At 42.9% G+C, this 15799-nt stretch overlaps 1 protein-coding gene across 1 annotated transcript; it reads left to right on the top strand.

The window, feature by feature from the left end:
- The first annotated feature begins 2872 nt into the window (after nt 1-2872).
- Nucleotides 2873-14929, top strand: pkd2l1 (polycystic kidney disease 2-like 1). The gene is given in 16 exon segments (XM_012855622.3): nt 2873-3269; nt 3374-3487; nt 5707-5834; nt 5926-6179; nt 6264-6488; nt 8492-8537; nt 8539-8721; nt 8795-8965; nt 10824-11005; nt 11094-11214; nt 11301-11399; nt 11491-11612; nt 11693-11810; nt 13683-13816; nt 13907-14040; nt 14188-14929. Coding segments are annotated over 15 exon segments (2313 nt in total). The 5' UTR covers nt 2873-2983; the 3' UTR covers nt 14037-14040; nt 14188-14929.
- Nucleotides 14930-15799: the final 870 nt, after the last annotated feature.

Genomic DNA, 15799 nt, shown 5'->3' with positions numbered 1-15799 from the left:
GACTTTACTCATATTCAGATGTTGTGCTCCGGTGCCACTGGGTGTCTACATTAACGCCCTGCTGACTATCACAGCCACACAAAATCCAAATTTGAGTCACAAAAACAGGCCAAACAGAGACATGACCGCAGCAGCTCGGAGCTCGTCTGGACGGTGGCACAAGCCACAGCAGCAGACGAGGGACGCATGTGTGCCAGGTCCAAGCTGGGCTTCAGCAGGAGGCGGGGGGGGGAAGAGAAATTAAACTCTGTTGCGTGATAATGGCCGTGTGTAATCGCTCTGTTCAGAGCCGCTGAAGCATGACGGCCCAAACACAGGCCCTCCCTACGCTGTAACGTCCAAACACTTCCTATCCAGCAGCAGCTGAACTAACTGGCAACTGAGTTAGTTTGATATATTTTTGTTCTATTATTAGTATGTTCATCAGCACCAGATAAGTGTGTGGGGGGGGATGATAACTGATGCCAAACAGCACATATTCATAATACCCATGAGATCATAGCACTTAAAGACGTGACATGAGTGTTTTCATGCCTAATAAGGACTAAAGGAGAGCAGACAGCAACGTCAAAGGTGTCTAATGGTAATGGGGCAGACACTTCAATTACTCTCCTCATTAAGTCAGCCACAAGAGAGCAGCTGGTGATGGAGAACATAATCGACGTGCAATTAATTGATTTCCTCCTGGGCTGTTAGCGGCTGAGCGGTTAATCGATGGTGACAACAGCCTGCTCGGCGTGGAAGTGACCGAGAGGGTCAACCTCGCTGAAACGTCTCCCAGCGGCTTCATTAATAAGCTGTAAACACACAACATGGATGTTCAACAACTCAGGCCATTTAGCTGAAAACAATACAAGCAGAGATCGTGATCAGGGCCCTGTTTCAGAAAGCTGGATCCAGAGTCAATTCTTGGGAAAATTCCTGCTTACCCTGGCTTTTCTGTTTCAGAAAGCTCAGAAGTCTCTACCCTGAGTCAAATTATGACAACATATTTACTCTGTGAAACGACCCTGCTACCCAGCAGAGTTGTTTGGGCAAACTCTGAGTTTTTCCTACTTTTTAACTGAGATCTGCACAAGAAGGTGTTGGAAAAGGTGTGACAGAGATTTCTCTGGTGCGCAAATACTCCAGAGAAATCTCTGTAGGGCGAGGGTGATCAGACCACGATTAAATGTCTGATCATTTCTGGATTCATATATTTATAAGCGTTGCCGTTTTTCACCGCTTTCATTGATTTATCTCAATATTCTCAGCGCGCACATCACTCCTATAATGAGGGGATGCTCTCAGTTCTCTTTGAGCTGCTCTTTTTTTTTTTTGCCAACAGCAGCTTTTTAATAACGTCGGTTATTATGGGTGAAACCAAATTCTGGCAAAAAGATGAATGAGCATATCAGTTATTTCAATAACTCACACCATCCCATCATTAATTGCAAATGTTGATTATAGCCAATTAATGCTTTTGTTGATTAAACATAAGAATAACTTGTAATAAAGTGTATTTTTATACTTCATCTTGATTTGCTGCCACGCCCTTTTAATGTCTGCCAGGCTGCACCTATGGACACGTAATTAATAACTCCTCTGATCTACAAAGCATCAAAAATATACAGATTCAAATAGTTTCATACAACCTAATGAATGTTTGATTAAATGTTTCTTAGCGAGTCAGACATCAAATTAACGAACCCGTAATGAATCACGTTGGACATTTGATTAGATTTGCTGGAATCATTGAAATTTGTTCTCCAATGTTCAGTGTGACTGAGGTTGGTGGTGAGTCCAGAAGCTTGATATTACCCTGTTTTCGTACTCTAAATCCACTTTGGATCTTTGTTCAAAATCATTTCCCCATCCAAGTGTCCAACATGACTGTGTTTCAAACACCTAGCTGTTAATTTATGTAAAGTTAAATCTTCACTCTAGTACCAGTGGCAGCAAAATGTCCCCACATCATGATGCTGCCACCACCATGCTTGGCAATTGGTACATCGTTCTTTGGTCTGAAAGCCTAATCCTCCTATAGAGGACCAATAATTAAGAATAAATTAAGCTTATGGAAGTCATCAAATCTAACGTCCAAACTGGAATCTTTTAAGCTCAGCTGAGATTTGTGACTGCCTCTATGGAGAAGCTAAATGACTTCTGGAGAAAATATTTTTTTTACGGTCAGAAGAGACAAAGATTAAGGATATTTGGCCGCTACGATGAGAATAATGTTTGGAAGAAGCTAAGTAAAGCTTCAAACCCAAGAACTCTGCAATAATTGTCAAGCATGGTGGTGGCAGCATCATGCCGAGGGTCGTTTTGGCGCATGCTCCCCTACTGGCGGTAGGAGAGCATTGCAGAAAATGTACATAATAATAAGGAAGTAGGATGATATCCGAATTCTCCGCTTTGACCTTAAATCAACGTCCAGCTGGTTCTGAACCGGACACAGCTGGGTTTTTAAACAGGACAACAATCAGAATTGTTTTTTGGACTGGATGAAGCTGACCCACGTTAAGCTTCTAGAATGACCCCTACTTCAAACACAATAAAAATGTAATGTTTAAGAGGGTCGCATGCAGACGTTTGACCCGTGGAGATTTTGCGCTCGGTTATTGGTTTTAACTTTTTTAACGTTAATCTGCTTGTGTTACTATTCTGGAGATGTTATAATAAAACATTAAAATGAGGAATAAATCCCCCGATAATCACCTGAATGATGAGTATCTGCAAACTTCTGACCAGTAATAGTTTTATTTAGCTCCCCGACAGGTGATTGGTCTCCTGGAGGTGTTTGGCAACCATCCCATGATATTATTTCACAGCTTTTTCTCGGCTTCCCAACAAAAGCTGCAGCTCCTCCTTCGACACAGCCGAGGTCCTCCCTCCCTCGCCCTCCTCTCTCCAGCAGGTGCTGAAAAGCTGCAACCTGCAGTCCTCCGAAAACACACGTAGCAGCAGCAGTCCGGGCAAAGAAGCACGTCTGTCCAGCAGCATGAAGTGTTTGAACAACCGGGCCGAGAGCCACCTGACGGGCCGAGCCGAGTCCGAGCTGGACGTCATGGCCAACGGGGCCTGGGTGAACCACGGCTATAGTGGATCCCCTCAAGCCCTGCCCAGTGTGGTCAGCACCGTCTACGGCCCGCAGACCCCCTTCCCGGGCTCCATGGACAGCATATACAAACTAGATCCCCCCGGCAGGATCTACGGACAAGCGGGCACCTCTGACCCGACCGTGACGAAGAAGAAGAAAAGAAGAGGCTGCTGCTCTTTCGTCAAAGGTGGGAAGAAACCCTGCCTCGTTCTCCAGCAATGTAACAGCCTTTATGAGCACGACTGTAAGCACAGGAATCAGGAAGTGACATGTTGTGTGTGTTTTCTGCAGGGTTCTGGGGCACGGCGTGGACTGAAAACACCTCCAACAACAGGGAGAAGTATATCCGCACCACTCTGAGAGAGCTGGTGGTCTACCTGGTGTTCCTGGTGGACGTTTGCCTCTGTGAGTGCTCCGCATGCTTTGGCATTTAAAACTGATACTGGTCCAGGGATGGGTTTACATCTAACGCCCAGGTTGAAACCTAAAGGGGGAAACTGTTTTAAAATGCTTTATGCACGAGTTCTGCTGCGGTTCCAGCGGGATGCTGAGTGTCTTGAATGGACGAAAAGGTGCCATTTCCTCGCTATTTTCATTAAAAACGTGTCATTTTTCCTTTTAGCCGTAGGTTAAATGGGTCCCATAAAAAGGCCGCACTTCAGTTTTCCACTCGCTTAAAGAGAGTTCTTTACTTCATGTTGCATAAAAAGAAGTAGTTTTAAAATCTTTTGTGATTTTATGTGAAAAACATTGGTCTGGAACAAAGATGCTGGCAGTTTTATTGGCCTTTAAATAATCTGCTTTGGTTGCAGCAGAACAATCTCAAGCTAAAAAAAAAAAAGATACTCATTCAATCTGAGCTTTTGTTTTTGGATTGTTATCCTGTTGAAAGACAAAATGACTTAAAAAGCCTATTTTCAGTTTAGTTGCTGCTTTATCCAAATCTTGATGTTAAATGTCCTGGTAATTGATGGATTTTATCCTTCTAACAAAGCTCACGGAGCAATTTCAAGGAGGCCCACAGCATCACCGTTCCTCCGCTGCCCTGAACAGTGAGCCTTCATGCAGATTCATCCATTGTTTCATGCCAGGCCCAGATGAAGGTTTTTAATCACAGAAAAGGTGATACCTGGTCTCATCTGAGCACAGCGAACAGTCCCTGTAAAACCTAACATGTACACTGCAAAAAGGGAACTAATAGTAGGTAAGATTTTCTTGAAATTAGTGTATTTTTCCTTGATTTCAGCATGTAAATAAGACTATTTTCCAATGGAATAAGATGCTTGCATTAAAAATAAGAACAATTAATCTCCATCTTATTTCAAGTGCAGAATAGCTAATGATCTTATTTTAGGGGAAAAAATAGTCATTCCATTGGCAAATAGTCTAATTTAGCTGCTCAAATCAAGGAAAATATTCTAATTTAAAGAAAATTTTACTTACTTTTAGTTCCCTTTTTGCAGTGTAGACAGTGTTGCTAGTGTTGCCAGTGAGCTTGGGAGATACTATCTTATCTGACCACCAATGGCATCATCCTTCTTGTTTTGCATTTGGATATTGAGTCTTGTTTGAATCTAGAGAGCACTAGCTTCTTGACATTTGATTATATTCTAATAAAATGAATATAATCTTTTACATTTTTTTAATTATAATTATTTTTTTGTGTGTGTCCTGTCTGGCAATGTGACATTAAGAATTGTTGTCTTAATGCCAAAAAGAGCTCAACAGGTTTTACTTTCACAAGTGGAGCATTACTGCTTTCACCATAGTGCTCCACTTGATTTATGTATGCAAGAAGCTTTATTATAAGCTTTATTATAAGAGAGAAATGGAGAGGGGATACACTGCAAAAACGGATCTAAAAATAAGCAAAATGTTCTTAAGCATAGTGTTTTTGTCCTTGATCTGAGCAGGTAAATATGTTTATCTGCCAATGGAATGAGTATTTTGACCCCTAAATTAAGATAATTAAACATCCTGCACTTGAAATAAGATGATGGAGATGAGTTGTTCCTACTTTAAGTGCACAAATCTTATTCTATTGGCAGATCATCTTATTTCCCTGCTCAAATCAAGGATAGATTCACTAATTTTAAGAATTTTTTTTGCTTATTTTTAGTTCCGTTTTTGCAGTGTAACTGCTTGTCGGAGAGGACTACTTAATTTGCGTTGGTATTTCTGTTTATCTGAACAAATGGGAGACTAATTGCAGGGATTTAAGGGCGCTCAGGCCTGCTGATGGAAACTTTCCTCTCAAATGGCGCGCTGGTTTCGACCCAACAGCCATTGTCCAGCTGAGCATTAAGAGTGAAAGGGACACAAGTGCTGCTCTCTTGGCTTTTAGCGATAAGAGCATTTGGCCGGGTCCTTTGTTGCTTTGTGTGGGCTAGATTTACAATGTTTGATGAGGCTGTTTGCGTCAGGCCTGCACGCTTTATCCAAACAAACGACAGGCCCCTGATCTGGATCCCATTTAACTGCAGCGGAGACCCAAACAAAGCCGAGGTCTTTAATGGGGCCTCGCGTGTCTGCCTCGGGGCTCGTCTTATCTCCGAGCCTGGGGAGAGCCAGATAGCAACCAAAGCTCAGGTGTTAACAATGTGTTTACGTCGATGTTCTTTCAGTGACTTATGGCATGACCAGCTCCAGCACCTATTATTTCACCAAAGCCATGACGGACCTGTTTGTGAGCTCAGCCAGTCAGAGCGGCGTCACGTTTCAGTCCATCGGCAGCATGGCCGACTTCTGGGACGTGAGTTTTTTTCCTTCTGTTCCTCTGGTTTGTGTCTTCTGACCTGTGAGAAAATGAAGAAGAGTAAAAGCCATTCTCTCTATAACCTCAGTACGCCCAAGGTCCGCTCCTGGACGGCCTGTACTGGACCAAATGGTACAACAACCAGTCCCTCGACAGCGGAGACCAGTCGTTCATCTACTATGAGAACATGCTGCTCGGCGTTCCCCGGATGAGGCAGATTAAGATCAAGAACAACTCCTGCAAGGTCCACGAAGACTTCAGGGATGAGATCACGGGATGCTTTGACGTCTACAACGAGAAGAAGGAGGACGACTTCAGCTTCGGGCTCATCAACGGCTCGGCGTGAGCTGCAGCTTCCCATGTTCTCACACGGCAAACCTGCTACCGTCAACGCATTTAGAGAAACATGTTTCCCTTCTTCTGCAGGTGGAGCTACCACACGGAGAAAGACATCAAAGGTTCCTCTTACTGGGGCCTGCTGACCACCTACAGCGGAGCGGGATACTACCAGGACCTGAGCCGGACCAAGGAGGAGAGCGCCAGCATCCTGGCAGAGCTGATGGAGAACCTGTGGCTGGACCGAGGAACCAGAGCGGTTTTCATCGACTTCTCCGCCTACAACGCAAACATCAACATGTTCTGTGTTGTCAGGTGAGGAAGCGTCACAGAGGTCTCATCCCTTCACAGACCTCAGACCTTTACGTCTTTTAATGGGATTTTGAGTCATAGACCAACACGAGGTGGTGCATGTTTGGAAAGGTTTCAACGTTTTTCTTAAATAGAAACCTGCAGCGTATTGTTTGTTCAGCTGTAATCAGCCGGTTCGGAGAAATGCCTTTCAGCTGGAAGTCTGCTAGAGGTTTGTCTCAATGTGCTTTACACATCGAGAAAGTGGACGTTTTCCAGCAGAGGCCCAGTCAGTTTGCAGGGAGAGCATCTGTGACCATCAATCTTCAAGCCCTACCATAGATTCTTCATTGAACTTCGGTCTGGACTTTGACTAGGCCATTCTAACACGTATTTATGCTTTGATCTAAAACCATTAATTTGCAGTTCATTGTGTTGGTGAAGATCCTCATTCATCCAGGTCATGATCAATCCAGAAAAAAAAGGCTAAACAATAAAACAACTGGACTTCTATTCTGAATAGAGGTCCAGTTGTTTTACTTTTTAACCTTTTTTTTTGGTTTGCAGCTGTAAGTTCAGGGTCAGGGTCCAGTTGGAAGGTGAACCTCAGTCACAAGTCGCCTGCAGCCTCCAACAGGTCGTCTTCCATTACCCTCCTGTATTTAGCTTCACCTGTTTTCCAATCAACACTGACTGGCTTCCCTCTCTCTGCCAAAGAGACGCAGCCCCACAGCATGATGCTGCCATAACCATGTTTCAATATGGGTGACGTACATCGTTAGTTTGTTGCCACACATGGTTATTTGAATGTAGGTTTTGTTTCGGTCCCATTTGCGCAGAGCCCCCCTTCTTTCACATTAGCTGTCTTCCCTACTTGGCTTGTTGCAAACAGCAATCAGGCTTTCCTTCAACAATAGGTCTGCTCCTCCATGATGGTCAGATTGTGTCAGGTTTTGTTTGCTGGTCTGTGGACCAGAGTGCAGAACAGAGTCGAGACACAGCATGATGTGAGTGACGATGACAGAATGACTTACAGGAATCAGGAACACGACAAAGGCGGAGACCAGAACAGAGTAGTTAGACGGAGAACCTGACAATTAGATAAGATAAGATGGTCTTTATTGATCTCACAATGGAGAAATTCACTCGTCACATCGGCTCATACAAGAAGGTGCAGACTAGGGAAGGTGCATTCAGTTATATACAGTGAATCTTCATATATACAATGGATCAAAAAGAATACCAAAAAATACAAAAAGAAATAGGAATGGGCATATGATTTCTTATTTACATTTAGTAAATAAGTAGTAGTAATTTACTACAATTAGTGAGGGGAAACAGGTGGCTTTAGATAGAGGCACAACAAAGGAGCACAGGTGAAGTCGATTAGACCAATCAGTGACAGGTGCAAGGAAAGAGACGGGCAGAACGCAGAGATCTAAGGGGAACTGGAATACAAGGAGCTAATGAATCAGGAGGTGGAGCACAGGGGGAAACCACCTGGTGACAGAAACAAGAATCTACAGATAACAAACCTTATTAAGGAGGTGCAAACCCACACAGAGCTGTAGAATCTGTGTAAACCTAAAAGAAGTAATCACACCCGTGGGGGTACCGGACAGTTTGTGCTGTTTATAGATTTTCTGTGAATCTCTGCAGCTCCTCCAGAGTTCCCATAATATTTTCTATTGTCATTGCTACGTACATTCCAATGAAATTTGTTCTCTGAGTAGCGGGCTGCCATTGTGAGGCGCCCAGGGAGCAATCTGGGGTTAAGGGTCTTGCTCAGGGACCCAGAGTGGCAGTGTGTGGGAGTTGAACCCAATGCTCTAACCAGTAGGCCTCCACTCCCCATGGTTGTTGGTTGGTAGGCTCACAGTTATTCTGTTTTCAGGTGACAGGCTGAACTAACTTAACTCTGCTTTGGATTTATTTGGCTTCACCGATGCACTTTATCAAGGCTCCTGTGGGAAGGTAGCAGCTGGACCCACCTGGTAGTCTTTAACCGGCTCATTGTCTTCCTGCAGGTTGGTGGCAGAGTTTCCAGCCACTGGTGGAGCCATCCCTTCGTATCCAGATCAGAACGGTTAAGCTGATCCGCTACATCACCCACTGGGATTACTTCGTCCTCGGCTGCGAGTTGGTCTTCTGCGTGTTCATCTTCTACTACGTGGTGGAGGAGATCCTGGAGCTCCGGATACACAAGCTCGCCTATTTCAAAAGCGTCTGGAACATCCTGGATGTTGTCGTCATATTGGTAAGAAGAGGAAAGTGCTCTCAGATTCAGGTTTCTGTCGTCCTGAAGGAAGTAACAGCGGTCTTCTTTCCAGCTCGCCATCGTAGCGATTATCTTCAACGTTTTCCGAACCGTCAAAGTGGACAACCTGCTTGGTGCGCTGCTGGAAAATCCTGATATTTACGCTGATTTTGAATTCCTGGCTTTCTGGCAAACCCAGTACAACAACATGAACGCAGTCAACTTGTTCTTCGCCTGGATTAAGGTGAATGACTCACATCTTTTACATTTTCAGGACCCACGCTGTCCCCTTTATAGTGTTTTACCAAAACAATCTTTATACTGCTGAGAAAAAGTATTTCCGCCTCATGGATGTCTACGGTTTTGGCTCATTTGTCGAACTGAAATGTTTCAGATCTTCAAGCTATTGTTAACAGGAAACAAATGTAAGCAGGTTGAAAATGCCCGTTTTAAATAATTTTTTTCTGTTAATAAGGGAATAAAAAGCTATATAAACCAACTCTGGCCCTGTGTGAAAAAGTAATCGCCCCCTAAAACCTTGGTGGTAACAGCTGCCGTGAAGCATTTGTCACTGTTTAGGCCTCTTTGCAGAATTATTTTAATTGAACCCTGATGTTTTTTTATATACATATAAAGTGCCAATTTAAGTCTAGACTTTAACTAAGCTGATGCAAAACCTTAATTAAGTTAATTTTGAGCCATTTAGATTTAGACCTGCACTTGCTAACATTGTCCTTTAGCATAACCCCAGTGTGCTTGATCATAAAGTCACAACCTGATGGTCAGAAGTTCTTCTTCAGTGTTTTCTGCTGAAGAGCAGAATTTAAGGCCCCGTCAATTAAAGCAAGCCGTCAAGGTCTTGCAGCAGCAAAGCAGCCCCAGACCATCACACCACCACCTCCGTGCTTGAAAATCAGTACCAGGTTCTTTGTCTGAAATGCCTTGCTAGATTTTTGCCACTCGTAACAGGAAGAATACCTCATTGAGCTGTTTGTGGTCAGCAGTGGTTTTGGGCTTTAAACTCTCCCACGGTGCCGTTTTCACTACGTCTCTGTCCCGTTTTTGAATAATGACCTTAAATGAGGTGAAAGAGGAATGCAGGGCGTAACTAGCCTGGCCAGACAGACTGACTAACGGCGTATCGGTCTGGTTAGGAGCTGGTATCAGCAGGACTAACAGGGTCAGCATCGACAGGTTAGAACCAATCATAACTATGAAAGTGCTGTAAAAAAAATCTAAGCGACGGGCTCCGTTTTTGTAACTTGTGGTCCGTAAAACTTGTCACGCCATCGAGCAAACTCTCTCGATTTTTGCCACTTTTTAGGACACGTGATGTTCTCACTTATGCTTTATTAATTCTCCAAGGCACTGAGCAACAAAAAATCTCCGTATGCATCTTGACTGTTATGGTTACAGAAAAGCGCTGCTGCATTGTGGGTAATTCTGGCTCTGGGAGCGATGCATAGTAAAGTCCCGCCTCCTGCGCTGTGATTGGTCCGGTTTGTTTCAGACCGGACAGTATGGAGCCTTACCAGACTGACACGGAGAGCACCGCCCCGTGTAAGTCAGTCTTTCTGGCCAGGATACAGCGTTACATGTTGTTCTTATCCTCCTGGATGAGTCCTTGATGTCCTTTTGGATTAATTTGGCTCAGCCATCACTCCCAGAAAAGTTCACCACTGGTCCATGTTTTCTCCATTTGTGGGATGGTTCTCCACAGTCCAAAAACCCTAGATGTTTAGTTGAGGGCATTATGTGTGGCTTTTTTTGAGTATTTTTGCCTACTTTATGCTGTAAGGCAGGTTTTATTTAAGTAAAATCTTCCACATGCCAGGCAGTCATCCGTCCTCATGCAACTGAATCAAAGAGCATGGTTAATCATAGTTAACTTGTGACTTTTTTTTTAGCTAAGATCGGACTGGTTAGAACAGCTAGCCGCGTTATCTTCATGAGATAACGTTCAAAGCTTAAGATTCAGCTTTGAGCAGAAACATTTTGTTGTGACAAAACCAAAAAAAACAAAAAACAAAAGCAGAAACAAACCTGGAAGGGGGGGGGGGATACTTTATCGCAGCAGCTTAAACATCTTTCTTTCTTTGTAGATTTTCAAATACATCAGTTTCAATAAGACGATGACGCAGCTGTCCACCACGCTGGGCCGATGTGCCAAAGACATCTTGGGATTCGCCATCATGTTCTTCATCGTCTTCTTCGCCTACGCTCAGCTCGGATACTTGCTGTTTGGAATGGAGGTCGAGTCCTTCAGCACGTTCGTGAAGTGCATGTAAGTGGTGATAAATGTCGTTCTTGGAAAGGTCCCCCCCCACCCCCGGCAGCGTTCCAGTTAAACCCTCAGTTTTCCCCTCTTGCAGTTTCACGCAGTTCCGGATCATCCTCGGAGACTTTGACTACGACGCCATCGACCGCGCAAACAGAGTCCTCGGGCCCATTTACTTTGTCACCTACGTGTTCTTTGTGTTCTTTGTGCTACTGGTAAGAAGCTATGCAAGAAATGCTCGATTTAAGGGATGAATCTGAGCCGTCATTCAGGCGACCTCTCCATGCGTTTCCCTTTCCAGAACATGTTTCTGGCCATCATCAACGACACGTATTCAGAGGTCAAGGAGGAGCTGTCATCTCAGAAAGATGAGCTGCAGATTACCGACCTCATCAAACAGGTACGGATCAACAAAAACAATCTGAAAACAGCTCTGAATACGACGATAGTTCAACGAGGTTTACTAACGACACAGATTTCTTACCACCCAGAGCTACATGAAGACTTTTGACAGACTGAAGCGTAAAAAAGAGAAAATATCGGATGTTCAGAAAGCTCTGCAGTCTGGATCTGGAGAAATCGAGTTCAAGGACTTCAGAGAGACGCTGAAGGAGTAAGGGGCAGCGCAAACAAAACTATTTGCCCGAATCATACTGTGAGACATAAATCATCATCGCAGTCTTGAATTTGCAGGATGGGTCACGCAGATAAGGAAATATCCGCAGCCTTCTCACAGTTTGACCGAGACGGCAACCAGGTTCTTGATGTGGATGAGCAGACGAGGATGAAGATGGAGCTGGCGGAGAAAAGGGTTTGTTTCACACCAAAGAGACGATTACAATAAACTGTGACAGATAATCTGTGTTTATTTAGCTTTGAAAGGGATCTACAGCTTCTTGGAAAATTATTCGTACTGAATTAACTTTCCCACATTTTGTCCTGTGACAACCATTGAGGTTTTATACGATAGACCGACAAGTAGTGCAGAATTGTTAAGTGGAAGGCAAAGGATACATAGTTTTAAATATTACATTAAAATAAATACCTGAATAGTGTGGCATGCCTTTTTTTTTTTTAGCCCCCTTTACCCCCAAACAAAAAACATCCATCCGTTTATACCTGCTTACCCATGCATGGTCCTGGGGGGAGGCCTGTCCATCTCAGGGCAAGGAGCAGGGGTACCTGGAGAGAACCCACATATGCACTGGGAGAACATGCAAAGATGGATTTCAATCACTGCAAAAACAGAACTAAAATAAGTTAAAATTTTCTTGAAATTAGTGTATTAGTACTTTATTTGAGCAGGTAAATAAGATTATTTGCCAATGGAATAAGATTTTTGCTCTTAAAATAGGAAAAACCCGTCTCCATCAACTTATTTCCAGTGCATTATATCTAATTATCTTATTTTAGGGTTAAAATTACTCTTTCCATTGGCAGATAATCTTATTTACCTGCTGAAATCAAGGACAAATACACTAGTTTCAAGTAAAATATTACTTATTTTTAGTTCTGTTTTTGCAGTGCAGGATGGGAACCTTCTTGCTGCAAAGCAAAAGTGCTAACTGTTCCCCCACCGTGGCTCCAGAAGTCACTTAATCTGTCACTAGTTAAATATGTGAAAACCTGAGGTTAGTTGTAAAACATTAGAGAACAAACATCATCATGAAAACCAAGGACCCCAGCAGACAGAAAGTTCTGGTTCAGTTTAAAGCAGGTTTAGGTTCTGAAACCACATCCCAAGCTCTGAACATCTCCCAGAGCTCTGTCCAATCAGCAGACCTACCAAGACACCTGGACTGGCAGCAAGGAGAGCATTAATCAGAGAAGCAGCCAAGAGGTCTGGTGTAACTATGGAGGAGCTGTAGAGATCCACCGCTCAGGTGGGAAAATCTGATGAAATGACAACTATTTGTCCTGCACCACATAAATTCAGCCTTTATGGAAGAACGGCTAGAAGAAGGCTAGAAAATCATATAATTTGATGTTTGCAACATGAAGGCAGATGGGAGCCACGAGGAAGAATGGGAACTGATTAAATGAAACCAGAAAGTAACTTTTGGCCTCCATGCTGAACATTGCACTGCAAAAACAGAACTAGAAACAAGTAAAACGAGTGTATTTGTCTTTGATTTGAGCAGGTAAATTAGATGATTTGCCAATGGAATAAGATTTTTGCACTTAAAATAGGAACAATTCATCTCCATCATCTTATTTCAAGTGCAGGACATCTAATTATCTTATTTTAGGGGTCAAAATACTGATTTCATTGGCAGATAATCTTATTTACCTGCCCAAATCAAGGATAAATACACTAAATTTAAGAACATTGTAATTATATTTAGATATGCTTTTGCAGTGAGGTAAATGGTGGAGCCAGTATCATGCTGTGGGGACTCTTGTGAGAACCTGAAGCCTCAAAGGACTGGAGTACAGGTTCTACTTGGCCCTAACCAGCATGTTCATGTGTCAGAATGGCCTAGTCAAAGTCCAGCTTGAGCTGGAGCTCAATCTAGCCTGAACTGGAGCTATTTTGCATGGAAAGGCACAAATGCATACATTTTTAGTCATCAAGAAATAAACATTTAAACCTTGCATTACCGTCCTTACGTTACTTTCTGTTGCTCTATCACAACAAATCACAATAAATCAGTGGAAGTTTGTGGCTCTAACATTTCATCAGGATGCTCTCAATGCTGAGCTGAACAACCTCGGAAAGAATTACGGAAAAGAGTTTCTGGAGAAGCATCCTGCCTCGTCAGATGACCAAATGAGTCCCTCAGGTCGGGCCTTAGCGGAGCAGGAACCGTTCCTCAGGTAAAATAACAGGTTTTGAGTCCGATTCGTGACATATGGTGATCTATAAAAGCAGATTTTTTCCACCAACGTCTCCCCTTATCACGACAGGCTGACCAGACGGGTTCTCCAGATTGAAACATCTGTAGCAGATCTCACATCCAGGATGGACCTGATCATGGACAAGCTGGGACTGAAGGACACTGGGGACAAACTGACAGCGGCGGGCCGTCTCCAGTAACGATGTGAGTATTCGTTTAGATTTTCAATTTTAAATCAGTTCAAATAAAGAATTTTATTACTTAGATAAGACCAACGGGGGTAATAATGGTGGCGTTGAGTAATGAGATTCTTAATGTAATAATTCCTGTCATTGCCTTCGTTTCATTCAGTAACCCCCACCCAGAACGAGACGTCTTCCTCAGACGGTCGAGCAACAAAAGCTGGGAGGTCATCCAGAAAACCAGCAACCTGCACCAACTCTCACATGTGATTGACCTCCAGGAAGCAGCCGTGGATAATAGTTATTGGAATAATGAATCTCCGTCTGTTCAAAGGAAAATGTTCAATTTAGCCGCAACCAGATGCCGTGGAATCATGTAAATACTGTTAAAATGTTTTTTGAATGTATCGCTTGCCACGTATCTGGCTGTAGTAGAGAGAATACACAAATCAGATCAATGTTTAGTGGGTTTTAAAAGGTATAGTCCCAAAGAACAGCCGTGCTTCTATGTAGAAACTAAGTACACCCTGTGGTTCAACACTGCTAAATGCTCCTGGTGGATTCGGCGACTGTAAGCAGCAGAGGTAAAACAAGCCCAGATCATGACCCATCCTCTACCAGTAAATTGTTAGTTTTGATCATAATGGCTTACAGCTAATTAAAACCAGTCATGCAGGCATTTGGTTACACGTGACAAACTCAAGGCCTGCGGGCCGTATCAGGCCCATCAAGGCAATTTATCTGGCCCTCAAGAGCCAAAAAAGGCATATTATGTCATAAAGTGGAGACATATAAACTTTTAAATTGTATAAAGGGGCTTAAACTGTGCCTCTTGTAGCGAATGTTGATTTTTTTTTTACTGTGTAGTAACAGCATCCTGCCACTAGATGTCAGTTTTCCCACAACACATTTAAACAACCCAGAAATGTCCGAAAAGAGAAGAAGTGATGCAGAATGATGAGTTTAAAGTGTAACTCGCCCCAATATCAACTTTTATTTGCAGATAAACTGTATAAACTGGGCCTAGGGGTGCTACTTTGATGTTACTGTGCATTTTTTTTATTTTTATGTGAACTGGAATGAAATTATGACATCAAAAGTATTATCTATACACGAGCAACCGGCCCTTTTAATGACTTCATGATGCCAAAGTGGCCCGATATAGAAATTAGTTAAACACCCCTGGGTTACAACATAACATGAGACCAATAAAGAAACTAATCTTTCCAGCCCCTATTTTGAAGGATCGTTTAAGAAACTGTTTTTGATAAAATCAACAGAACCAGTTTCCACCCCCAGCACTCCATATAAAACTTAACGCAGGTTGATTAAAATCTTCTTAAATAGACTAAATTTATATGCTGGAGCTACATTCACCGAAACGCGCTCACAAATGAGCACATCACTGCAAAAACAGAGCTAAAAATAAGTAAAATGTTCTTAAAATGAGTGTATTTGTCCTTGAGTTGAGCAGGAAAATAAGATGATTTGCCAATGGAATAAGATTTTTGCACTTAAAATAGGAACAAATCATCTCCATCAACTTATTTCAAGTGCAGTATATCTAATTATCTTATTTTTGGGGTCAAAATACTCATTCCATTGGCAGACAATCTTATTTACCTGCTCAAATTAAGGACAAATACACTAACTTTAAGAATATTTTACTTATTTTTAGATCAGTTTTTGCAGTGCACATACACAAATCAGTAGGCAACTCTGGGTTTAATGCCCAGGAGCACACCAGCATGTGATAGAGAGAAGCTGGAACGAAACCCACA

This window comes from Fundulus heteroclitus, chromosome 22 (genome assembly GCF_011125445.2).
Source record: "Fundulus heteroclitus isolate FHET01 chromosome 22, MU-UCD_Fhet_4.1, whole genome shotgun sequence".
Classification (NCBI taxonomy): Eukaryota; Metazoa; Chordata; class Actinopteri; order Cyprinodontiformes; family Fundulidae; genus Fundulus; species Fundulus heteroclitus.
The sequence above is the reverse complement of the archived record's forward strand: the minus strand, read 5'-3'. Positions and strand labels throughout refer to the sequence as shown.